The sequence below is a fragment of the Vicugna pacos genome, chromosome 3, assembly GCF_048564905.1.
Source record: "Vicugna pacos chromosome 3, VicPac4, whole genome shotgun sequence".
Taxonomy (NCBI): domain Eukaryota; kingdom Metazoa; phylum Chordata; class Mammalia; order Artiodactyla; family Camelidae; genus Vicugna; species Vicugna pacos.
In genome coordinates this window covers 55,023,778-55,049,325 of record NC_132989.1, presented here as the reverse complement: position 1 = coordinate 55,049,325, position 25,548 = coordinate 55,023,778, and the positions used below count along the sequence as shown (strand labels likewise).

Genomic DNA, 25,548 nt, shown 5'->3' with positions numbered 1-25,548 from the left:
CTGTGCTGAAGGTTGGTTTGTGTCTCTGGGTCCCTCCATGTGAAGATACTGCCTCCCTGGTCAGTGCAGGGAAGAGACACCATACCCTTCTGGACTCTGGGTTTGCCTGTTCCACCCTGAGTCTCATCCACAGCAAACTTCTCTGAACAAAGAACACGTGTGCTTCAGGAGATGGTAAGCATCAGTGGTGAAACGACAGCCTGGCTGATGTTTTCACTAAGCCGCCAGAATCACAGGATACTGGCACTTACTGAGCAGTTTCCTTCATTTGGCAAGATCATCTTCTCACCACTTTCAAAAATCAGAGGGAACACTGTCCACATCTACTTTGGAACTAGAGCTAATGACTTATTTAAAGGGCACGGAGGTTATCTGTCATACTTATCTTTACTACCATAATATTCTTAAAAGATTCCTTTTTTTCCCCTTTTTCCATCTGCCCAACCTCATGCCATAGTTACAAATTATATAGTTAATACTGGTATATTGTATATACAAATTACAGAAATATGGCCTTACTTGACAAAGCGCTCTCTTTAAAATCCTTATAAAAGATCACATGAATAAATGAAAGCAAAAATGCTTCGGAAGGGTCCTCTCTCTTAAACCTGACCTGAATTCCTTACATAGTTCCCCTCCCATCGACAGTGATGGCCTGTAGTGTCACTCTTACCACAATTTTGCATGTTTTTAGGGACAATTTTTTTTTGTATAACTACAATTAAATTGTTGCTTGAAACAAAAGCATAGGTTGTAAATGAAAAAAGAAAAGTTGGCTATTTGTCAGGCAGTAAAACAAACAAAACAGATAACCTGAATGTTAACTGTCAACAGAGAAATGCCTGCGAATCAATGGATTTTTCTTGTGAATAGATACACGAGAGTTTAGACTCACCAATGGCATATTAGAGATGGCGAGGTGTCTTGGTTCCCTTCTGATCTTCACTGAAAAACTCGCTTTGAAAGCAGGTTCATCAAAGCAGGGAAAGGCCATTCTGGCTGCAGTAGGTTCAAATTGTGTTGATGCAAGTATTCTAAAATTACAGCAAGGGAAATAAAAATACAGCATGAAGCACCAGGGGCTGCTGTAATATAGGTGTGGTTCATTTTTTAATTCCTAAAGTTACCATAAGCTTGATCAATCGCACTACCAAAAATAAATCTTTTATATGAAGAAAGCTATCACAAACTAAAAGACAAATAAAAAATAGGGAAAACTGATTGAAAGGTATTTGACAAAGGGTTAACAGCCTAAACAGATAATGAGCTCTTAAAAATGAGTAAGAATGTACCCAGCAACCAAGTGGAACAGCAGACATAGGTCATAAATAGGCGACTCACAAAAGAAGAACCTACAAATGGTCAATAAACATATCCAAGGCTGTTCAACTGCCTTAATAATCAATGTAATGTAAATTAACAGGGAATAGCTGTTGGCTTTTTGGCTCTAAAATGATTGCCAATACACTGCATTAGAGGTGAGGAATATGGCAAGGGATATCAAAAGTTTGTGGACCCTTTGACTTCACAAATTTACTTCTAAGCATTTATTCTAAAGCAATGATCAACAAAGATGTCTGTGAAAATGTTGCTGATGCTGAAAAGTTGGAAACAAACTCATCTCCATCCATGGGGGATCAGTCAAATAAATCAACGTACAAACACATTTTAATAAAGTCATTAAAATGATGTACAGCCATAGTCACCCGTGTAAAACATTTCCTCAACATTTAAAAAAAAAACTCCCTTGTGACACAAAATATAACATAGCTCCATTTACATAAAATAATGTATAGGCCTCTACCAAGAGAAGTCTAGAAGAATGTTCCCCTAAAACAGAAGTAATAGTTATCTCTAGGGGCTTTAATGGGGATATATTTTACTTTTTAAAAAATTCTTTTTGGTAGTATCTGATTCTTTTTACCTCAAAAAATAATGTGAAATCAAAAAATAAATTAGTATAATCTACTAACAAATAAAATCTGATTTTAAAATTTAGTGTAAAATCTTCCAATATAAATTATCTTCTTAAAAACAGAACTAAAAGTAGACTTACTATATGATCCAGCAATCCCACTCCTGGGTATATATCTGGAGGGACCTCTAATTCAAAAAGATACATGCACCCTAAGGTTCATAGCAGCACTATATACAATAGCCAAGACATGGAAGCAACCTAAACATCCATCGACCGATGATTGGATAGAAAAGTTGTGGTATATTTATACAATGGAATACTACTCAGCCATAATAAAGAGTAAAATAATACCATTTGCAGCAACATGGATGGACCTAGAGATCATCATTCTAAGTGAAGTAAGCCAGAAAGAGAAAGAAAAATACCATATGATATCACTCATATATGGAATCTAGAAAAAAAAAAAAGGACACTATGAACTCATCTACAAAATAGAAACAGACTCTAAGACACAGTAAACAAGTTTATGGTTCCTGAGGAAAAGGGGGTGGGAAGGGATAAATTTGGGAGTTTGAAATTTGCAAATATTAGCTACTACATATAAAAATAGATTTAAAAAATAAGTTTCTTCTGTATAGCACAGGGAACTATATTATCCTGTAATAACCTTTAATGAAAAAGAAAATGAAAATGAATATATGTATGTATATGCATGACTGGGACTTTGTGCTGTACACTAAAAATTGACACATGTAACTGACTGTACTTCAATTTAAAAAAATCTTGTGGTAACTTATGGTGAAAAGGAGTGTCAGAACAAATATATATATGCCCATGTATGACTGGAGCATTGTGCTGAGTGCCAGAAATTGACACAACACTGTAAACTGACTATACTTCAATTAAAAAAATATATAGATAGATAGATAGATAGATATACACATACATACACACACACAAACAGAACTAAAGCAAGGCAGGAGAGGATCCTGAAAAAAGTTAACTGAGACAAAAATACTTCCTCTGATGGGCTGTTATGGATTGAACAGTGTCCTCCAAAAAGTATACTGAAGTCTTAATACCTAATACCTGTGTGACTTTATTCATAAATAGCATCTTACTGATGTAATCAGTTCAAGTGAGGCTTTCAGGTTGGGCTCCAATCCAATATAACTGATGTCCTTATTTATAAGAGAAGGGAAATTTGGAGAATGGCCATGTGACAACAGAGGCAGAGACCAAACTGATGTTGCTGCAAACCAAGGAGTGTCAAAGACTGATGGCCACCACAAGCCAGGAAGAGACAAGGAAGGACTCTACTCAGAGACTTAGAACATAGGCCTGCTGACACCTTAATTTTGGACTTGTCTGGAACTGTGAGAGAATTCAATTTCTATTGTTTTAAGCCAGTTTATGGTACTTCGTTAGAGCAGCCCCAGGAAACACAGGTCAAGAGAACTAAAAATGTTTACCATATTGCAGAAATCTAAATAAACAAATAGGTATTTATTCTGATAGAGCTGGAGGAAAGAAAACTGGTTAAAACAGAATGAAAAATGAGATTCTAGAAAACAAAGGAAAAAAGAACCATAAGCCATTTTTAACTCTACAAAGAGAGAAAAAGGTAAAAACAAAGAAAGAACTCAACAATCAAGGGAGCTTTAAAAGACAATCCACCTGAAATAATCAATTTAGTGTGGGAAGCACTTAAACTTTAAAAGAAAAAGAGAAAAAAATAATACCTCACTTCCCCTTCCTTGGTTCTGTAGGTGCTTTTGTAAAACCCATGGAAACTCTCAGAAAGACTGCTGGCATAGGCAATGACAACGGTGTACGGGACCCCAACACCCAGCGGCTCGGGAGCTAGGAGCGCGATTTGCTCTTGAAGTGGATGTTCCAGGACTCTCAGTGGCAATTCAGACCACCCCTCTGCAGCTGCCCTCCTCAGCGTGGCCTGCGATATGCGCAGGCGGTGACTGTGCAGGATGATGGCACTGGTGGGCTTGCGGGCTGTGATTTCTATTTCCGTGGTTCCCTCGAAAGTCAGAGTGGTGAGATTTGCGTGGATCATGAGATCGTAATGAACTGGGACGATGTGCTCAGGAAGTCGCATTTTATTCCAAGGAAATGGAGCCCCATCACTAGCTTTGGGAGCTGAAGTTTCACTGCTCTGACACCAGGATGGAGTTGACACAGTTAAGAGAATCAACAGTGATGAAAGTAGAAATGACATGGTTGCCAGTGGCCACTTGATGGACTGAGCTATCATCTTGCTCAAACTACCTAGAGACAAATGAATAAAAGAAAAAAAAAATGAGTCACTTAAAAATGATCAAGACAGCATACTTTCAGAACATACCATCCAGAATTAACAGATACAGATATCAACTTAACAAAAGCACTAGGTAAAATTACCTTCCCTATGTTACTGATTCATAGAAGAGAGAAGCTTATGGTCGGCAACAACCATTAACACCTAGTAAAAAGCATCATTCGGCTTTCAAAATTTGTATTAATTCTATCAGTCAGGGTTCTCTATTGAAAGCAAGAACAAGCTCTGGCAGAGAATCCTGAGTGGCTCACTAAATGGGTCACACAGTTGTCAGGTCATTTGAGAAACCAGGCTCAATGACAGGCAAAGATTGGTAGCCAAAACCACATCAGAGAAATAGCTGCTCAGGTGATGAATCCCTGCCCTCACTGGACCTCAGAGGAAGCCACTCGACTGCCTGGACATCAGATGCTGGCACTCCAGCCACGACCACTAGAGTGAGGTCTCCACTGGCCCTGCAACTTTATTATTTCAGCAGAAGTGAGGCGTCCACATCACCAGGACAGAGGTGGAGAAAGCAAGAATCTGGACTTCGCAGCTTCTGCAGTGAGAGACAGACCTTGCTTCCCACTAAGTTTACAAAGCCGAGAGTTCCTAAAACACAGGAAGCACAGGAAGAAAGCAGAGATGTTGAGCAGCAATGCAGGGGAGGGGGAGGTATTCGGAACAGTAACCCTTAACAACATTGGCATCTTTGTCAAAAGCTGATTTAATATTTATTCAGACAGGAATGACTTAAAGAGTTTATGGTGACTTTCATGATAGTTTGTGACAATCACCTCTATCACCTGGAGTCTCTCTTACAGTGTATCCAACAAATACGTGTTGCATGCCTGCTACATACAAGCCTGTAGTTTCACTGCTCTGACACCAGGATGGAGTTGACACAGTCCTCAGTACTATGTGGGATGTAAGAATACACAAGACACACATCCCAAAATCAAGAACCTTAAAATCCAGAGGGCAGAAAACATTTATACAAAGAATAAAACACAACAGAGGAAGTGTAAGCTGCTTTAAGAATAATAATAAAAGAGAGTGCTGGGAGAGCATGGAATGGTATTGTCAAAGGGAGATGGTCACTCTGACTGCAGAGTGATGCTGAGATGTCCTCATGCAAGACCAGCATTTGAGCATTGTTGGAAAGATAGGTCAGATTTGGAAATGAACAGAGGGCATCAAAAGCACTGCAGGTGGAACAAGCCAGAGCAGGAGCTACAGCAGAAAAGGAGAACATATAGGGCTGTTCAAGCAATTGATGTGGACAGACAGGAACCCCAGGAGAATCTTCATGGAGAATGATTATTCACAAGGCAAGAAGGGGAGTGATTCCAAGATCGTACTCAAAGCATGATGGGAGTCATACTACAGACCATATTTTGCACTTTATTTTAAAGGCTATGGGACACAAAAGGAATGTTAATTTTAAGGGATTTGGCCATCTATGCCCAGAGAACCAAGCATACTTCCTTCTCTCTCTGAGACAAAGTTGCCTCTCTTATATCGATTTGCCAGGAGTGGCCCATTAGGTGAACTCAGGTAACTAAAATGATGGTGGTACATTAGATTCTCCTTTCATGTCAGTGTTTCTCAACTTTGGCTGCATATTAATGTCATCTAGGAACATTTTTAAATGACTAATGCCTGGATCCCTAGGTAAAACAATTAAATTGGAATCTATGGTGATGAAGTCAAAGCATCAGAATCTTTTTCACTTTCCAGAAATTCTATTGAAGAGCCGGATTGAGGAATGTTCTGAGATAATGTTGCAAAACCATGGTCGTATCCCTTGATCCCTATGTGGGGACACTACTTCACAGTAATAACTGATGTGCTCTTCCCACCCCTCATTCTCCATCTTGCTCCCTTCCCAAACACACAGCTACAGGTACTTATGGCAGTAGGTTAGTGGGGTGGCCTGCACCCCAAGACGGTAGAGAGCACAGTGAAGGTGGCAGGTTCAAGTATGTGAGGACACTGGGAGTCCCCAAGTGTTCTCCAACAGCCCAAGAGGAGACCTAAAAATTCCAACTGGTTCGGAGTTGGCAGCAAGGCCCACGGGCTGCTGAAGGGGTTGGTGGTGGTACCTCACTGGGAGGCTTTGCAGTGTTGAGTCCAAGGGAGGAGAAGACCTAAGAGAACACAGTTATGTCTCAGGGAGAATGCAGTGCCAGAAAACCAAAATGGAATATGTGATACAGACAGCATAAATGTTGGAATATGTATGTGTGTATATATATATATATATATATATATATATATATATATATATATACATACATGTAATTATATAATTTTAATATTAAATATAATATATACCTGTATAATTATAGCTGTAGTAATAATATATGTCAGGTTCACAATCAGAAGAGAAAACCTGGCTTTGAGTTCTTGCTCTGCCCCCTACCATGACCTTGGGCAGGTTATTTAATCCCAGTTTCATGTTCTTCATATGTAAAATGAGATAACGCCTCTATCACAGGATTGTTGTGAAGATTAAACACACTAAAATATTTCCACTCACCCACTCCACGGATATTTATTGAGGGCCTATGATGTGTGGAGCGTTTTGCTAAGCAATGCAAGACAGCACAGGTCCCTGACCTCAAACAGCATATAGTGAGGGTGAGGTGATTTTCAACAAATTTACACAAGTGTGTATGTGTGTGTGTGTGTGTGTGTGTGTATATCTCACACACACACACACACACACACACACACACACACAGTTACCAACCGTGACTAGCTATGAAGAAAAAAAGCAACACACATAGTAAAAGAGAGTAACAGGGCAGACTGGAGCTGTCTGAGATTTTTAGATGAGATATAAAGGACAAATTCAAGTTAGTTAAGGAAAGAGAGACATTCCAGACAGGGGGCAGCAGGCACATCTCCCAGCTCATGGGCAGTAGAGAGCTCTGGTCATTTATCAGGCCAGTGACCCTGAAGCACAGCACACAGCAGAAAGATGCACCTGGAGAGGTGGGCGGGAGCCAGACCACCACACAGCCCTACGGGCATGTTAAGGACTTGAGATCCTATTCTAAGGGCAACGAGAAGCCACTGAGTTTTGTTTTGAGCTAAGAGATCTTAGGATCCAGTTCACACCTTAAGAAAATTACCTTGGTTTCTGGGTGGAGCATGAACTGGGAAGAAGTAAAAGTGAAGGCTAAGAGATCAGTTAGAAAGTAGTCAAGACAAAGTAAGCTACTGACTTGTACTGGGGTGGTGTCAACAGAAAGGATGAGAGGAGACACAGAGAAACTGATGGATTCATCATCTCTTTTTAGGATGGATTTGAAGTGAGGTGTGAGGGAAAGGACAGGATGTATCAGGATGGTTGTCAGGATTCTAGAATGAACATCTGAGTAGTTACAGGTGCCCTCTGTTGAAACGGAGAAGGCCAGAGGTGGAACCAATTTAAAAGGGAGAGAGGAAATCCAAGGTTCATTATTTAATGTTTAATTTGTGATGTCTATGAAATATTCAAGGGGAAATATAAAGAAGGCAGTTGAATATACACAGATAGAGAGCACAGAGATAAGGATTTTAAAGGAATTTTCCATACTTGACTGTACTCCTTAAAAGTTTTCAAAAGTATCTGCCTCTGGCATCTGATCTTACTAAAGCATCTTTTGCAATCAATGCCGTGGATAAAAGTGCAGCAATAACAGTATCTAATTTTAATTCACAGCCAGAAAGAGTTCAAGAATATTTTAGAAACCTTACTGCCTTTGGTGATTCTGACTTTTTCATCTCACAAAGAAAGTCAGGGGCAACTGGCCCTGGGCTACCTCATCCTACCTTTTATTGGGACACTATGGAATGTGAAATCCATAAGAGGTAATGGACTTTATTCCATAATGCTCTGAACAATGAAATTAACAGGTACGGATAACAGTTTGTCACTGCCAGTAAATAACAAAAATGTTTAATTCTATTTTTAAGCATATTAGAATATTTAACACAAAGAATCTTTAACATATTAGAATTAAATATAGGCTCACCTGAAAATGTGCTACACAGCAGTACAATTACGACTCCTTGGGAAAAGAAATAACTGGTCAATTTTTTAAGTTTTTTTTTTTTTTTTAAGTTGTTGAGCACATCCTGAGTTGGGAGCAAATACTCTGGGCATTTAGTAGAAAATGTAGCATTTCTTTCCGAACCTGGCTTCACAAAGAACCTTCGTGAAAAAGGTAAGGAAGTGCCTGCACTTCACTTTCCTCGTGAAATTAACTTGCAGGCCTACCTGACGAGTAAGGCACCAGAGAGGAACTTTTAATTTGCTCAAGCTTCGTCTGAATAAAACCTGGCTGAGCTGGAGCGAAGTGAGGACAGACAACTGCTGGCAAGAAGTACAGGAATAGAAGGGAGAGAATTGATCTTGAGGACACTTATGGACGTTCCCACAACACCCCCGCCCCCGTGATTAACCAAAGCCGAGTTCATTTCTCAGGCTGTTGTCCCACAAGGTGCCCTCATCGCCCCATCCCGCCGTCCTCCTGCCCCTCCATTTGGCCCTACTCAGGAGTCGTGGACGCGGCGCTGGCAGGAACCCTGCCACAAGGCGGAGCGCAGAGGGGAGGCTCTCGCCAGCTTGCGGGGAAATGGCGCGGCCAGAGGAGCGCGCGCGGAGCGGAAGCATCAGCCCTGAGCCTCTGGCCGTCCCCCAGTGGAAAAAGAGGGACAAGAACACGAGTGGGGCTGGCCAGCGCCAACCCCGGAGCCCTCCCGGAGGACTCGGGCCCAGATCCCATGACTCCCCCAGCCCCACGTCGTAGCCCCGTGGTCCTTTTCCTCCCCTCGTCCCGGGCCCCCGGGCCTCCCCAGCACAAGGAGGATGCCTGGGCCGCGCCCTTCCCCAGCCACGCAGCCCCCTCCCAGAGGGGCGCACCGGGAACGGCTCGCTGTACCTGGGGCTCGGGGCCCGCGCCTGTTCGCTCTCCCACCACTTCTTCGGCCTCGCCCGTCCCGGGACCGAAAGTGAAAGTGGAGCCGGGGAGTTGCACGCGGACGCCAAAGGCGCTGGGCTGAGCCTGCAGCAGGCGCAGAGGAGCCCCAGGCCCACGCGGGAGCTGAGGAAGGGGAAACTCGGGAGTGGGGCCGTGGTGCCGAGCCGACATCGCTGTTACAAGATGGGAATTCACAAAACAGAGCGCAAGAGAAACAGCGGCGTTGCAAAGCAGGGGAGAGCAGGCGGGAGGAGCACCCTTTTGGGACGCAGAATATTTTCTCTGAGTGTGTCTCAGAAAGCTTTTTTGTCTCCCGTCCCCCTCATTAATTAGCCTTTGGTGCAGAGGAGGTGTGGGGCGTTAGGAGAGGGCCAGTGCTCTTAGAGGGCACTTCAGCTGTCCGAAGGGCCCTTCTCCCCAACACCTGAACCAGCTCGAAGCTCTTTGGACTGAAGGCATGTCCATCATCTGGCCTCCACAAATGGGCTGAGAGTGCTTGGTCCGCCTCAGAAAGAAACGGGAACCCAGAACAACTCTGCAAAATGCTGAACCCTCTGGGCTTTCAGTTGTAGAGGGGTTGTGCTACGAGATGTCAGATGTCGAAGAGGAGGAAGGGGATACAGATGGCCCGGACCTGTCTCACCACTACCAAGGGGCTCTTGGACCCCAAGAATTTGCTGCTCCCCACATTAAAACGTTCTCCCTGCGTTTTCAAATCAAAAGACTATTTCTGTGCTCTCCTTACAACATTAAGACTGGATGAAATGTCCAAAGAGCCCATCTTTAAACAGTTGAGGGAAATGAGGTAACAAGCCAAGGAAACACAAGTGTTCATGCTCACCACATGCTGCCCTGGCCCCTCTGGGACTTTCTCACTCTACTCAGGCTTTTTCCTCTCTCACTTCCTTCTCTGCTGCCTTCATTTTGAAAATATGGGGTTCCAAGTCACTAGAATGGTACTACTCAATTTTCCCCCTCAATCTTATGCCTCCTTTTGAAAAATACTACATTTTGTCCTGCATATTCTCTCCCATCAAGTATACTATAATATAAAATTAACACCCTGTACCCAGGCCCAATCAAAGTGGGATCAAGGAAAGTTTTTTCACTAAAATTCAACAAAAGGGGGCTTAGGACCAGGTAATTTCTGCATGTTCACAGGTGTGGCAGGGGTGTCAGTAGATAGCTGTAGCTTCCAAGGCATCTGGGTGTCAGTGAGTGATCCCAGTTTGCTCAGATGAGAGCTTCTTGTTCAGTAAACTCATGCATTTCTTTGTTTTCATATTTCTATTTGGGGATATGATGTTTTCCCTTCAGTATCTAGTAAGCTCAATTTCTTTTCAAATATTTCTTGAAGGTCAGGGGGGAAGGAACTGAAGGCATCAAACAGACTGGAGGTTGCTATCAATGACAAGTGAGGAGGCAGGAAGAGGGGAATGCCTTTACATAGGCCTGGGCAGAAGGGAGCCAAAATGTCAGGAGAAAGCTGACTCTAGACTTTTCTCTCCCAGCCCCTCCTTCGCTCAGACTTTAGACTCAGTTACAATGGCCAAGATTCCCTTTTCAGAATCCAAGTGCACTATAAAGCAAGCAACAAGACCGAGGATTTGGTCCCTCCTAGCGTTCCCTCCTAGTTTCAGAGCTCTAACAGGATTTGCAGGATGCAGACCTCAGAGTGAGGGCTTTAAACTTAAAGGAGTCCCATTTGTAGAGTCTGTAAGATCAAAACTTAGTAGCTACCAAGCTTAAAAATGGTATTAGAGGGAAGTGGACAGAAAGAAAGGGTGCCCCGGTTTATTACTTACCAACTGTTAGATACTGTGCTAAATGCTGGCCATATGCATTTGTGTATATGCGTACATAATTTCATCTTTTCAGCAATCATGTAATGTAGATATTATGCTATATAGATGAGAAAAGAAAAGAGGTTGGCAAGTTGCTCAAAGTCAAAGAGAAAATAAAAAGTGAAACCTAAATCTGAATGCTTGCTTGGTCTGTTTGACTCCAGAGAGCATGTTCTTCCCACTGACTCACACAGTGTCCTCAGCGAGCTGTTATTTCCTCCTTCCTCTCGCCCCCATTTCACTTGGCACTTCTGGCTTTGCTCTCTTCCAGGCAGCCCCTGTCAGTTTCTCAATATGAAAACCCTTCCTGGAGCCTCCCCATTTCCTCCCAGTGGAGATGAGGTTAGGCTTCTGTGACATGGCAACTCTAAGACATCAGCAGTTGAAGAATACAAAGCTTCATTTCTCACTCCTGGAACACAGCCACCGTCGAGAGGCAGGGTACTCTGCCCTGCACAGCCGCTCTGGGGGCAGAGTGACAGAGGCTTGTCATCTTATAGGTGCATCCACCTTAAGCTTTTGGCCTTCTGGACTCTCATGGCAAGAAAGAATAAGTCCAGAGAATTCTGCATCAGTGTGGAATAATACACATCACTTCCACTCACATTTCATTGGCCAGAACTAGCAACATGGAGTTCTGCAAATGCAAGGAGAGGCTGATTAACACCAATACTACTATCTGCCCCACGGTGTAAGAGGTCAGTTGAGCCCATGTATTTCAAAAGCTTCGCAGGTGGGAGCTGGGAGAAGGTGAGAGTCCACCTCAGGCTTTAGCCGTTGCAACTATACAACTTTGGGTTATTACTCATCAATTTTTTTTCTGATTGGGTTCCAGAGTTTGATCAAGGGGTGTTCAACTTTGCTCTAATTAACTGGATCAGTTCTGTCTTCGTTAGCTTTTGCCAGTAAATGTCAGCATTTGGCTCATTTCTTCTCTTTTGCTGCCAAAATTGCTGCCATTTGGACCCGATCGCTACTCTCCTTTTTGATGTAAAATCTTACCCAGAATCATGATGTAGAAAGCAGACAAAAAGAGGCTGTTCTGAATAAGTGGGACAAACCCACCATTCAATCCTTGCCAGCTGCCTCTCAGCCCCACTCCTGCATCTTCCCTCCCACTCCACACACACTGTGGTCCCTGAGGTACCTCTACTGGCTCTTATGGCCCCACAACTTAATTTTTTAAACACCACCTTAAAAAAGAATAGCCATGTCCCTCATTCCTGATATTCTTGATAAAAAGGATGACACTTTTTTTCCCTATGTGCCAAATTGCAAGGCAGGCCTACTCAACAAAATCTATATACCATTTTATTAATACTCAGAAACAAAGAAGAAGGGATAGAGGCCAAGTTAAAAGAAAGACTGTTCCAAAACAGGCCACTGAGCCCACAACAACTAATAAATTCCTCTGAAACACTGTGGTTTGAGAGCATGTACTTACACTCTATCTCTATTGGATCCTCACTGTGTACTTGTATAGGTGGCTAGTAGCTCCATTTTTCTAGAATGAGGAAACTGAGGATTTGAGATGGTAAGTGACCTACCAGGGACCACCCTATGGCGAGAACCTGCTCTAAAGTGAAGCCAATTCAAAGGAAAGTAGATGACAGGGAAAGAGAAAGACAGACAGAATAACCCCACTGAGGCCCCGGGACTCAGCTATCCTGAGCAAGCTCTACCCTTAGACTTCCCAGTCAAGGGAAGCAACGAATTTCTTCCTTGATTCAGCCAGTTTGAGTCAGGCCTCAGAAAGGTCCTAAGTCACCATTATGATAGCACTAGAGGAGGAGCGATGGACGCCAGCTTCTGTAGGAACAACTTGAGTTCTCACTAAGTGACCAAAACTGCTGTCAGACTACTAGGACCGCTGGGTCCTGAAGAACTTTCTATGCAACTGGAGGACTGATGACTTGTTTTCCATTTTCCTCCCTCCTCAGACAAACTTTTGACACCAAGGGTCACCTAAGCATACCTCCAGTTCCCATAGCCTGACGGAACCCATGGACCTCACCCTCTTCCGTCCCTCCTCAGTAAGCAAGAGATCATCTCACTGTGAGCCTGCCTGCATTCTGTATTCCTGTGGCTCTTCCCTTGCTCATTTCAGCCAGAAGGTAAATCACCATAACACATGTTTTTAAAATTTACATCTTTCATTACTATGAGATTGAGCACTACCCTGAACATATGTTGATTAGATGTTTTTTGCTTTTTATTTACTCTTTTGAGAATTATAGGTTTATGTTCATTGCACCTTTATCTACTAGAAAATTATTACTTAGTTATATAAAAATTATCTGTGACACACAAGAGAAATTCATAAATGCCACTAAAAATGGAAAACGTCACAGTCAGCAAGGCTCTATTGTTTCAAAGCAATCCCACAAGTATGTCTAAATGAATCATGTCAATTTCTTCAAAATCTAGACCTATACCTGCTACATTAAGTTACTGGAGATGATGGAGTTTATGAGATATTGTCAATCTGAACATTAAAGCAAATCTTGGTTCGGGAAACCTGGGGTCCAGGTTTGATCTTGTTTATGGCTCCCTCTGCAAAGCAACTGCACAAAGAATGAGTTATCCAACCAAGAGTGAGCATGTTCTTTGCATCTACTAAAAGGAATTAAAACATACTGGTATGAAAACATAGGTAAGTTTGTTGACTATGTTTTCTAAGGAACCATAGCATTATACTACCAAAGAGTTCTCATACTCTCTCACATACTGAGGGGGGACAGAAGAATCCATCTGCATATTAATGTTACTATACATTGAAGGAACTTTTGTCCTATAATCATAGGATGTGGACAGTCTACGTCCTTGAGGCAAGAAGGATTTGTAGATCAGGAAAGTGACTGATGAAGGACTAACTGGGAAGAAACTAGGGAAAGAAACTAGGGAAAGAGCTCGACTCTAGTGACTAGAAAGATCTGATTCTTCACTGAGCTGAAAATGTAAATATCTACCAAATAAGAAATGAGAAATTGATTGCTGGCTGAAATTTTTCACTGATGTAAAATGAGTCAGGTTCTGACTACCAGAACTGATTCCAAATTCAAGAGAAAGATGACATATGAGATTCTGACCAATAAAGAGATGAGGGTTCAATAACTGGATTTGAACACTTGATGAGGAAGATGACTAAAGGAAGAAAGAGCTTTTATAGGCTAGGGAATCTATGGTAGGACCAGTAAAAGCCCAAAGTCAAAGAGAGTTTTAAGAGAGAGACAAAGGAAGACGGGTCCTTAGGGCTGGGAGTCAGGGAAAGACCTGAGAAAGCCAGGGCAGCAGCAGAGAAGAGCTGCAAATCTGACTCATCTGGGCCTAACACAAGAGATTATAGAGAGACCCAAAGTACTCAGCAGCTCCAGCAGCAGGGCCATCCAGATCTACCTCAGGGCAGAAGTTTTGAATCTTTGCCTATGTCCACTGCCCAGCTCCCAACCTAGCAAGACTACAAGGAGAGGAAGAGTCCAGGACTGAGTAGATGGATCAGCCAAAGATGTCCAAATGAAATTCCAGTTAAATTAGTGAAAATTCTGGGCTCTTCTGTTTCTGTAGCACTGTGTTGAACCTCTTTGGCTTCCCAGTCCTGGTGATAGACCACTGAACTTTCATAGAACAAACTTTCATAGTATGAGCCTAAGAGTCAAACAGTTCCCATTCTAAAGGATGCAAACAGCAAAATCATAATATAGTAAAATTTTATATTACTCATTTAATGTAGTACACTGCAAAGTAAAGAAAATATCTAAACTACTGAAGTTCTTTCTTTTTCTTTCCTTCTTTCTTTCCTTCCTTCCCTCCCTCCCTAACTCCCTCCTTCCTTCTCTCTCTCTCATCAGTTATTAATAGATGCAATGAATAAAAAGCAAAGGAATGCACCAGAATAATTTAGGGAACTTGTCTTACAAAAAAAGATTCCTTATCTCCACCATGAGAAATTCTGATATTTATAGAACTTGATTGATATATATCCTAGAATTCAAGGGCAAATACAAATTTTCTTTGAGGAAAAAAAAAAGTTTGGTTTACACTGCTGCACTGAGGGCAAAGGGGACTCTCCATATCTTAGCCAGAAAAGTAGGAGGATAAGTGAACTCCTGAGGGCCACACCTTAACATTGGGCAGCATCAGCTCTTTGAGTTTTGGAACCTACAAGGAACCACTGAAGGTGATGCAGATAGAGGAGAGAAGAGAAGTGGACAGAGTCTGGGGTCACCTGTGGTTGTTGACAACTGTCTAGATTATTTCTTCGGATTCTTCTTCTTAACCAATTAAGAACAAGAAAATAACAAGTTTGAAGATCAAAGTATGGGTACTTAGTGCAGGGAAAGGACCACTGAGGCCATTCTACATGTGGGTTTTGATCTCTGAATCCTCAGTTTGCAAGAGCCTGCACAGTGAGGAATTAGTAAATGTTAACTGTTTTGAGAGAACAAATACTAAGTAGAAAGATGGTCCACAGATGGGAGGACTGTGTCAGCAAGGACACTTTTGAAAGACAAAGCGAATGTTAACCTAACGGGGAGGAGGGGCAGGAAGGGACAGAAAACCAGTGTACACCATGTCTCTTCATTGGCAAAGCCAGAGGGCAAGGAAGTCCATCACTACTGGTCAGTCCCAGGGTGTGGAGTGGGATGAGAGGAGTGCAGAGTGGATCTGGGGGGTGGAGCGGGGAGCAAATGGAAGGTCTCCAGCACACACTTATTGAACAATATAGCAAGTGTTTCTAGGAAACCATGTATCAGCTCGGGACGGTGATCACCGTCCAATTTACCTGTTCATTGACAGAAACAAGTAACTGAAAACCAACCCCACTTTATGTTCTGTATCCATGTAATTACAAAGACAGAAAAAGAAAATAACCAAAAATATCAGTGACATCTTAAAAACTAATTTCTATGTTGTATCAGTCAGGGTTCAATCACAGAGGACAGAATCCATTCAAGCTACTGAATCAGAAAAGGACTGACTGCAGGCTGGGCCATGACTTATATAATCAGCGGGAAGGCTTAAACACACACTAGAGGGAGCTGCCAGGAACAATTCCCAAAGCTACCATGGAGCACTTGGCCACCCATGAAGCTGCTTCTCTTGCCATGACCCAGAAACCATCTGCTAAACTGGGCAGCAGCTAGCATCGCTGATGGCTCCAGAACCATGTCCTGGATGCTCCAATTTGTCCCAGCGAAATGAATATCTCAAGCTTTGCCTCTCTCCCTACTTAACTCAGTTCCAAATTCAAGTCTCCCACCAGCACTTCTGTTTGGCAGAGCCTAGTGCACCTCCAGAACCTCGGAGCAAAGGAGTCTGGGAAATGAAGTATTTGCTTTCCAGACTCAGCAGTGGAGAGAAGAATCCTAAAAAGAGGCTGGAAGATGTACTGAGTGAGCCAGTATGTTAAACTGTGTAGAGACTGAACATAAAAATTAAAAAGAAATAAAACAATGACACAGAGGCTTCAAGTCATTTCGAATGCTTTTATGGACCAAAAAAATTACTGGGAAATTGATGGTAGATTTAGATTATGAGAGGCATGGGGCACTTGGGAGAGGGATGAGTACTTTTGTGACATAAGCGTATTGCCAAGCATCAAGTTACAACTTGGTATCTTTGAAATGTCTCTAGGGACTCTTTTTCTCCTGTCTGCTCACCCCTTCTTTCCCTCCTTCTGGGAAATGCATAGGCACATGGCTCAGTCTTGGTCTGGGATGGACATGGCATCCTCATTCTCTAGCTCAGTGACCAGTTCGAGGACTGGCACATGACCAAACCCAGGGCAGTCAGAAGCCTTGCCCAGGATTATTCTGGCTGAAGCTGACAGGGAAGCCTCTGTTTTTCTTTTTTCTTGTGGTTTCATACTGTAAGAATGTGGCCTTAGGGTTAATGGCCAAGTTTCCACTGTGGGGAAATGCCTAAGTAAACGAAACCAACACCAAAGAGGAAAAAGAAATGAGAAGCAAGGCTTGAGAGATTCCTTTGTTGAACACATATTCTGATCTCACTCTTATGGTCTGGAGCTGCCTCCTTTCTGCAGTTATTTCCTCAGTTCTGTGCGGTATCCAGCATCCTTCCAATAAATCATCCCTTTTGGTTTTTGGTTGTTGTTGTTGTTTTTTTTTTGGTTTGGTATTTATTGTTTATTATGTTCCAGACTTAGTGCTAAATTCTGTGCAAATGGTGGGCCAATTAAAACACATCCATTCTTTTTTTTTTTAATTGAAGTATAGTCAGTTTACAATGTTGTGTCAATTTCTGGAGTACAACATAATGTTTCAGTCATACAAATCATCCCTTACTGATTAAGACTGTTTGACTGAGTTGGGTATCATTTGCATGCAATTTTAAGAGTCATAAAAAAATCATGGTTTGAATTCTAAAACCTGCTAGTTCCTCTGATCACTTGGATGAAGATAGTGTGTCCTTTGTGTCCCATGGGAAAACAATTTTTTTTTTGTTTTGCTTACGATACATAGTTTAAGGTTGATCTAAATTCCACTGAAACTTAAATGAACTATAAGCTAAACCTGGACTATATATTTTTTGAACTTAATTTTTTTATTTGAAGTATAGTCGGTTTACAATGTTGTTAATTTACAGTGTACAGCATAGTGATGGAGTTATACACATGTATATTCCTTTTCATACTCTTTTCCATTATAGGTTATTACAAGATATTGAATATAAGTTCCCTGTGCTGTACAGTAGGACCTTTTTGCTTATCTCTTTTATATATAGTAGTTAGTATCTGCAAATCTTGAACTGTAGTTTTAATCAACCAACTTGATTTAAGTACTTTTGATAATGTCACTCAATTTTAGACAAGTAGCCTCTAAGAACAATTTCATGTTTTGAAAGATTCATTGACAACTGCTACAACACAATCACTTGTCTTCACTCTGCAGTCACCAGCTATGTGCTTTGGATAGCCCCCCAAATTTTACTGGCAATGGGGAAGTCAAAGAGTATCTACTGTGAGGCCAGGAAAGGAGGAGAGTCTCATTCTCCATGGCAGGCTTCATGACTGTGAGGGGTGTGCGTGAGTGTGTGCGCGTGTGTGTCACAGAGAGAGAGGAAGCAAAAACTTCTCTTATGAATAACACTGTGTTCCTTTGACTTGCCTTTAAGCTTCCTCAAAGCTCAGTTATATTCTAATTTTGAAACGAGAAAATACCTGCCCTAGATTTGTCTTTTCAAACACTACGGGACCACATCAGATCAGCATTTAGAAATGTGGCATGCAAAATAATCACTCCTAAGGAGGGTTTAAATTAAGAATAAGTTCTCAGGACTGACATGCAACTTTCCAAGCATCGCGTACATTCAGGACAGTATTCTAATATTTTGGGAGTGATGTCTCGCCTGCCAGGACATCATAAAAAAACTGAGCATGTAATTAACTTTCATCAGCCATGGACTTAATAGTCATAGTTTTGACTATTTGGGGGTGATGTGAATGTCTAGTTTGTGAATAGATGGTAATGTTATGCTGACGTATGAAGTAGGATGACTGAACTGAAGTGAGAGAAGGAGCCACCTAACCCTTGAGTATCCTGCCCAACCTCAGAATCCACACCCTAGTCTGTTCAGCACCATGGCATTGTCAATTTCTGAAATGATAAAATCAAAAAAATCTCTGAAGCCTCATTTTTATAATTTCATTAAGCATCTTAAAGGGATCATTTAACGTTCTGAAATTCATTTTACTACACTCATGGGATTTTAAAATATGTACTCAAATGATATTTGAGGCTGAAGTTTTGCAAAAATCTGCTGTAATCTAAACATTACTAGTTTTCCTTAAGCTGTTGATGATAGTATAATCCACAAGACTACGTAAGTTTTTAGAGTGAGTCCTATAAAACTGCTACTAATTATGAAAATGAGATTTTCTTTCATTTGTCTAAAAAAAGGAGCCATGTCCTTTGCAAAATTGCAAACAGCAAATTCTAATTGGTTAGTTGCCAGATCAAATGGTCTTTCTCATTTTTCACCCTGCTCGTTTCTGTGCAGTATTTGATGTCTCCTCCTTGCAATCTCTCACCTCCCTTGGCTTTAGAGATACCACAATCATATTATTAGCTCCAAATCTACTTACCTACTTTGATTTTGCTCCTGAACTCTAGATCTTTATAAACACTGCTCACTCTGGAAAGTTCTCTTGGATGTTCTATAAACACCTTAACTTCAACAGATTCTGGAAGAAACTACCCTCATCCCTCACAAATTCACAACCCCTTCTGTCTTGCCTTTCTGATTCTGTTCCCTGTTGGTAAATCTAGAGGAAAGGTAGGACTGGGCATTCAGTCCCACGGACTCAAGGGAAACACAACATAAGGAGGAGGGCAAGGGGCAGAGGCATTCCTTATCTGTGACCACATACTAGCAATCATGTCCTTCCCCTGGATGAGTGCCAAAGTCAAAGTAACATAAGCCTAACCTAGGGTGGAAACTAGGAGATGAAATACACAGTTTAAAAAGGAGATCTCAAAGCAGTAGGAAATCTGAGACTAGTAAAAGCATGAGGGGACCAGAAGCAGCACATCTCAACAATAAGAACTGGTAATATTCTGCACATTTCCTGTGTGCCAAGCATCAGCCAAGCACTTTATATGAAGTGTGTCATTTAATTATCACAATATTATCACTTCCACTGAGAAAATGGAGGCTCTATCAGGTAAGCAACTTGTGAGATATACAGCTAGGAAGTGATAGAGCCAGGTTAGTGGTGGGAACAGGATAAATTCTACAGAAGAAGTGCTCCTGCTTTTCAAATCTTTCCTGGTAGGTTTATTTGTGTGCCATCTTAGTTTAAAAGGGATCAGTGAAGGGTAGACTATTTCAAGTGTAGTTAAGATTTTGCCTTTGACCTAGTCACCCAAGCTAAGTCCATTAAACAACATTATCATTCCTTTAGCACTCAACCTCACCAGGTCCTGTCAATATTATTTCCAAAAGGTGTCTGGAATCTTTCTCTTCCTCTCCATTCCAACTGCCTCCAATCATGTCACCTGTACTATTACAATACTCTCTTCACTAACATTTTAACTTCTAATCTCTTTGCCTTCTTCAGTCTGTTTCCCATTTTGTCATCTGTTTAAACCACCACCCTATTACAAGCATGCGGACCAGAAATCTAAACCAGAAAGCTAGTGTTTGGCAAGGGATTAAGACAGAACAACTACTGTGATCGGAAGGAGGGTGGGGGAGTGCAGAGAGGAGAAGGAGAAAGGGAAACAGAATCAAAAGCATCGTCCAGGGAAAGGTGAGCCCAGAAACCTAGATAAAATACAGAGAAGGTATTCCAACTAGGACAAAGCAGAGATCCAAAAATTGGGTCTTAGGCAGAGAAGCTATAACTAGTTCAACTGGATGAACAAGTTGAGAAAGAGTGTGAATAGAAGATAATGACTTCTTTCATGGGACAGTATAGATTTGCCTGTGGGTAGGAAGAGACAGGTGCTCTTAAGGACACTGTATTCATTTTCTGTGCTACGTTAACAAATTCAGCAGTTTGAAACAATATACACTTATTGTCTCAGTTTCTGTGGGTCTGAAATCCAGGCAAAGCTTTTCTGGGTCTTCTGCTGAGGGTCTTACAAGGCTGCAATCAAGGTATCATCCAGAGCTATGGTCTCATCCAAAGCTTGAGTGGAGAATGATCCACATCTGAGGTCACTCAAGTTGTTGGCAGAATTTAGTTCCATGAATTTGGAGGGCCAAGCTCATCGGTTTCTCACAGGCCCTCATCTCCTAGACACCACTTGCAGTTCTGTAGGGTCCCCCCACACAGCTGCCTGCCTCCTCAAAGCCAGCAAGGAAGGGAGAGACTCAATCAAGGTGAACATTACAATCTTATGGAGTACAGTCAGATAATCCCATTGCCTTTGCCATGTCTTGTTAGTTAGAAACAAATGGCAGGTCCTGTCCCCCACCAAGGGTAGGGGCACACAAGGACATGGACACCAGGAGACATGGGCCAGGGGGGCCACCTTAGGAGTCCATCCATCATAGATCACAAAAAAATTCTCACCTTTCCAGCTCTCACTATGTCTACTCCCATCACCCTAAACCAGGCCCACACTATTTCTTGTCCGGATACAATAGCCTCCAAATTCTAGTCATGTCTATACTTGCCTCCTTCTACAATGCATTTCACTCAGCAGGCAAAGTTGTCTTCTTATAATGGACAAGAATCTTAGCACCTCATTCAAGTGTGCAAAACACATCATTTTTTAAAACTTTATTTGAATTTAAAAATTCTATTCTGAACTCCTGTTCTGCTAGCTGGGATATCCACTCTCAATTATTATTAACGTCTACCCTTACCTAGGGCTCAAGCACCGTCACAGAGTCTCAAGCGCAGCCAAAATAGCCCAGGTCCTAAGCCTCCCAGTATTAGGTTCCCTCCGGTTACCATGGAGATACTCACTCCCTAGGCTTCAGGTTCAGGGAAGTACTGCCTCCAGGCCTTGCTGGGACACAGACGCTTTGGGCCTCGGGTCCATCAGTCCTAGGTGCAACATGTACCCAGCCTCTCTGAGGTCTTGAGGACATCCCAGGGACACTGTTCATGGGACACGTGTTCCTTCTATCTCTGGGATGCACATACCATAACCGTGACCTACGCTGGAAGTTAAAAAATTCCTCTTGCTATTTTCCCCTCTCCTCTGCCCCTCTGAGTCACCAAAATACTCAGCTTTTTATTACAGTCAGGAGATGTTGTTTTTGAGCAACTACTGCTTTAGGATGCACAAATGGCCCTAAAACAGGGAAATTAATAGCCCAAAATACCTGCTTGAGATAGAGGAGTAAACTACGTGTGGAGAAAAACACACAAGTTAATATTTCAATTAATTTTCTTGCACTTTCTTCCCTCAGTAAATCTGAATATCCATAGAGAAAATCTGCCCCCAACCATTTTTCTAACTTCTCCCAAGAGGACAGGTCTCTGTTCTGAAGCATCTTGCCCTGGACAAGAAGTCCCATATTCCAAGCAATCAGTGGGTATAAGGTACTCCTCTATCTGGGCTGCCTAGGCAGGGCAGGTGAGTGTAGATAGAGATGAGTTTCTCACTCTGTCCCACCCCCTTCTTAGGGACATTCCCCTTGAAAAGATTCCTTCTGAGCAGTGGCTCCATCCCACCCAGAGCATCTGGCCCAGACCCCTCATCCTCTGATGAAACTTGCCTGCACTAGACAAGGCTACAAATAGGGATCTGTCTTCAGATCTGAATCTCTAGCAATGTCTAACCTATTCTCAGGGCTCCTCTGTCACTAATCACTCCCTCTCCTGCCCCCAAATTAGGAAGTAGCCTACATTAAGAAGGAAAGCAGGCTGGTGGCTTTGTGTGAGTTGCTAGGGCCTTTCCCTGTCTCTTTCTCTCCCCTGCTGGCAAGACCCTGTGTGGTCTGTTTCCCTATCTTCCATCTGTACCTCAAGAGTCTCATTTCTTGTCCTCCTCTCTGCACACCATTCCCACTAGCCTTTTAATTTTTCTTTTGCATCAGGCTTCTTCCAGCTCCACAACCTTACGACATGTTATTCTACTTTACCTACTCCATTCACCCAACTCTCAGCTCAAACACCCCAGCTTAATCTCCCTGAGGGCAAGAGGGGATAAAGGTGCCAACTAAGAGTAGTTCCACTGTCTGATCTCTCTCTGATTTCCTGAGATCACCCCCTAACCCAAGCATGCCTCAGCTCTGCCACTGCTAGCAGTGGGTTCCCACTTTTTAAAGAAAAAATACTATGAAAAATTTGAGAGATATGTGACACATCTCTGACCCAGGTATGATATCAAAAATTGTGAGTATAATTCAATCACTGAGGGTGCTCTTCGAGTATAGTCTATTTTGAAATGTCCATCTGTCTCACAATTCTTTGGCACTTCCCTCACTGGTTGTCTTGGATTTCCCACAAGTTCTTGGCACTCTGTTTATTGGCCGCCTTGGATTGGTTTTGCCTTTGATTCTGAGAAATGCTATGTCTAGTCTTTCTGTGGCTTTGGCATCCCAGCCAAAGTTAGTTTCTGCTCCAACAGCAGATTAATAGACCTATTTGGTGGGGTCTATGAGACCCCTTCCATGACAGCTAGCTGTTTGGGAACCCCCAGAAGGGTTCTCTCACCCTAAAGTCCAAAATCCAGCTCAGAAATAGTCAGTGTTGCTATAGTAACTGTCTTCCTGAAGAAATAGGGCTATTGTGAAGTTCTAAAAATGGACATATCTTTGCTTGTGGAGGTGAGCAACCACCTCCTTCTTCCATTCCTTGACCAGCTTTAGCAGTTGAAGGAGAGAATCAGAGCAGCGTTGAGTTCAGTTAGGCTGAGCTTGGAGCTGAGTGCGGCACCAAATTTTACTCCTGCCCCAGTCTGTTACAGGTTCTAATGAAATAGTTTGATGGGCCAGTGTCCTCTGTACCAATGGCTGTCACTGCTATGTAATTGCAGACACAACTTTGCCAGCCTTCTAGATTGAATTTAAGAATTAACATGCTATATTTACATCCAAAGTCCAATGGTCAAATTTTCAGACAAACTCACTTGAGAACACAAATTATCTCAGAAATTAGACTTCTTAGACACTCCACTGACAGCCTGGTTCTGGGGCCCAGGTGCCTGCCCTGCTATTGTTCTTGCTCAAGCCTGAACCAGAACCCAAGTGTCTCTTCTCCTGGCCAAGGATTTTTGTCTGCACACATGAACAGGACCCTATTTTCCTGCTTAAAACCTCTCAGTGACTTTTAACAGTTCCCAAGGTCTACAGGGCCCTATGTGATCTAACCCCTGTCTGTCCTTACACATCATCTCATATCTCTCTTCTCTTTGTGAGGTTTCTATCATACTGATCTTTCATTTCCACACACATGCTAAGCAGTTTGCTGCCTCACACATGCTATTCTCAGACTGGAAAACATTCCCCTCCTGCCAACAGTTGGATTTCGATTTAAATGCCACCTTCTGTAACCACCTTAACAAAAAGTAGTCTCATACCCTTTATTATTTAACATAACTCTAATTTCAATTTTTTACTCTTAAAAATTTTTTGTTTCCTTAGTCTTTGGTCAGTCTCTTCAGCTAATTTGTCAATTTTATGAGGCCAGAACTTACGTCTTTTTTCCTAAGCACTGCTTTCACTGCATTCCACAGATTTTCATAGGTTGTATTTTCATTTAGTGCAAAATACTTTTTAACTTCTCTTGAGACATCTTTTTTTGACTTAGGTGTTATTTGGAAGTAGGTTATTTGGTCTTCAAATATTTGGGTTTTTCAGCTATCTGTTACTGACTTCTAGTTTAATTCCATTGTAGTCTAAGAGTCTACTTTGTATGGTATTTACTCTTTTAAATTTGATAAGGTGTGTTTCATGGTCCAGACTGTGGTCTGTCTTGGCGAATGTTCCAAGTGAGCTGGAGAAGAACGTGTATTCCACTGCCGTTGGGTGAAATATTCAACAAAATGTCAGTTAGATTCAGTTGATTAATGGTTATGTCTCTTTCCACCATTGAATTCCTGGGATCTAACAGAGAACTTGGCCTACAGAAAGTGCTTTGGTGGGGTGGGAGTATAGCTCAGTGGTAGGGCACATGCTTAGCAAGCATGAGGTCCTAGGTTCAATCCCCAGTATTGCCATTAAAAAAAATTTTTTTTAAAGAAAGTGCTTCATAAGTGTTTATGGATTAAGAGGAAAGAGAGCAAGCAAGAGGAAGGGAAGAATGAATACAGAGATGTCACATGTTATTCCCCTGATTAAAAGCTTTCAATAAGTTCACTATTATCTACACAACACATTATCACTATTGTTCTTCCTACTTGGTCACAATATGTCACAATCTATTTACTATACTTCTTCTGTTATAACATACACAGTTATTTTATGTACCACTTCAGTGGGATGAAGTTAAAAAACACTACCAAGAAAACTGTGAGATGCCTTCAATTTCAAAGATGTTTTAAATATGAAAAAATCTGAGTCACAGAGTTGATAAAATATTGCACAGTTAGCTGTAAGTCTGTCTTACCTGCTGGATGGAGCCACAGGTGATTGATCTTTATATCCCCAGCACCAAGCATAGCACATGACATAAAATAGATGCTCAGTGACATTAGTGTAGTTATTTAATATGTCACTCATTCCCCACCACCAGCCACTCGGCTTTCCTTCACTCCCTGGCCCTCATACCTCCTATGTTCTAATGCTGCTGGTGTTCCTGGCTGGCCAGAGAATTTAACTTCTTCGGAAATGCATTTACTCCACAAAACCCAGACTTTTCACTTTTCTCATGACCTTGCTATAGGCTGTCAGCTAATTACAGCTAAATATCTATCAAACTCATGATTGCACTCTTGAAACTAACATGAGACATCGACATCCTCCGCTACTCTCCTCACTCCCTCAACATGGCTGCATTGAGCCTAGTAATGCTGTCGCAAACCAGTGAGGAAGAGTTTAGGCCAGAGAACTTTAGGAAGCTGAGAATAAGTTGCTAAT

At 42.0% G+C, this 25,548-nt stretch overlaps 1 protein-coding gene across 3 annotated transcripts in view; it reads right to left on the bottom strand.

Moving 5' to 3' along the window:
• Positions 1-9,581, bottom strand: part of ERAP1 (endoplasmic reticulum aminopeptidase 1) — a 32,247-nt gene extending 22,666 nt beyond the window's left edge. The window contains exons 1-4 of one of the 3 annotated variants that reach the window (XM_072958383.1): positions 9,167-9,581; positions 8,503-8,595; positions 3,661-4,201; positions 896-1,034 (exon numbers count right to left, since the gene is read on the bottom strand). In XM_072958383.1, the coding sequence (XP_072814484.1) occupies positions 896-1,034; positions 3,661-4,187 (666 nt within the window). In that variant the 5' untranslated portion in view covers positions 4,188-4,201; positions 8,503-8,595; positions 9,167-9,581. Of the gene's footprint in view, positions 1-895; positions 1,035-3,660; positions 4,202-8,257; positions 8,294-8,502; positions 8,596-9,166 lie in introns of all 3 variants that reach the window. The other 2 variants (XM_015246713.3, XM_015246711.3) reach the window with 2 other exon arrangements.
• Between the last annotated feature and the right edge of the window lie 15,967 nt (positions 9,582-25,548).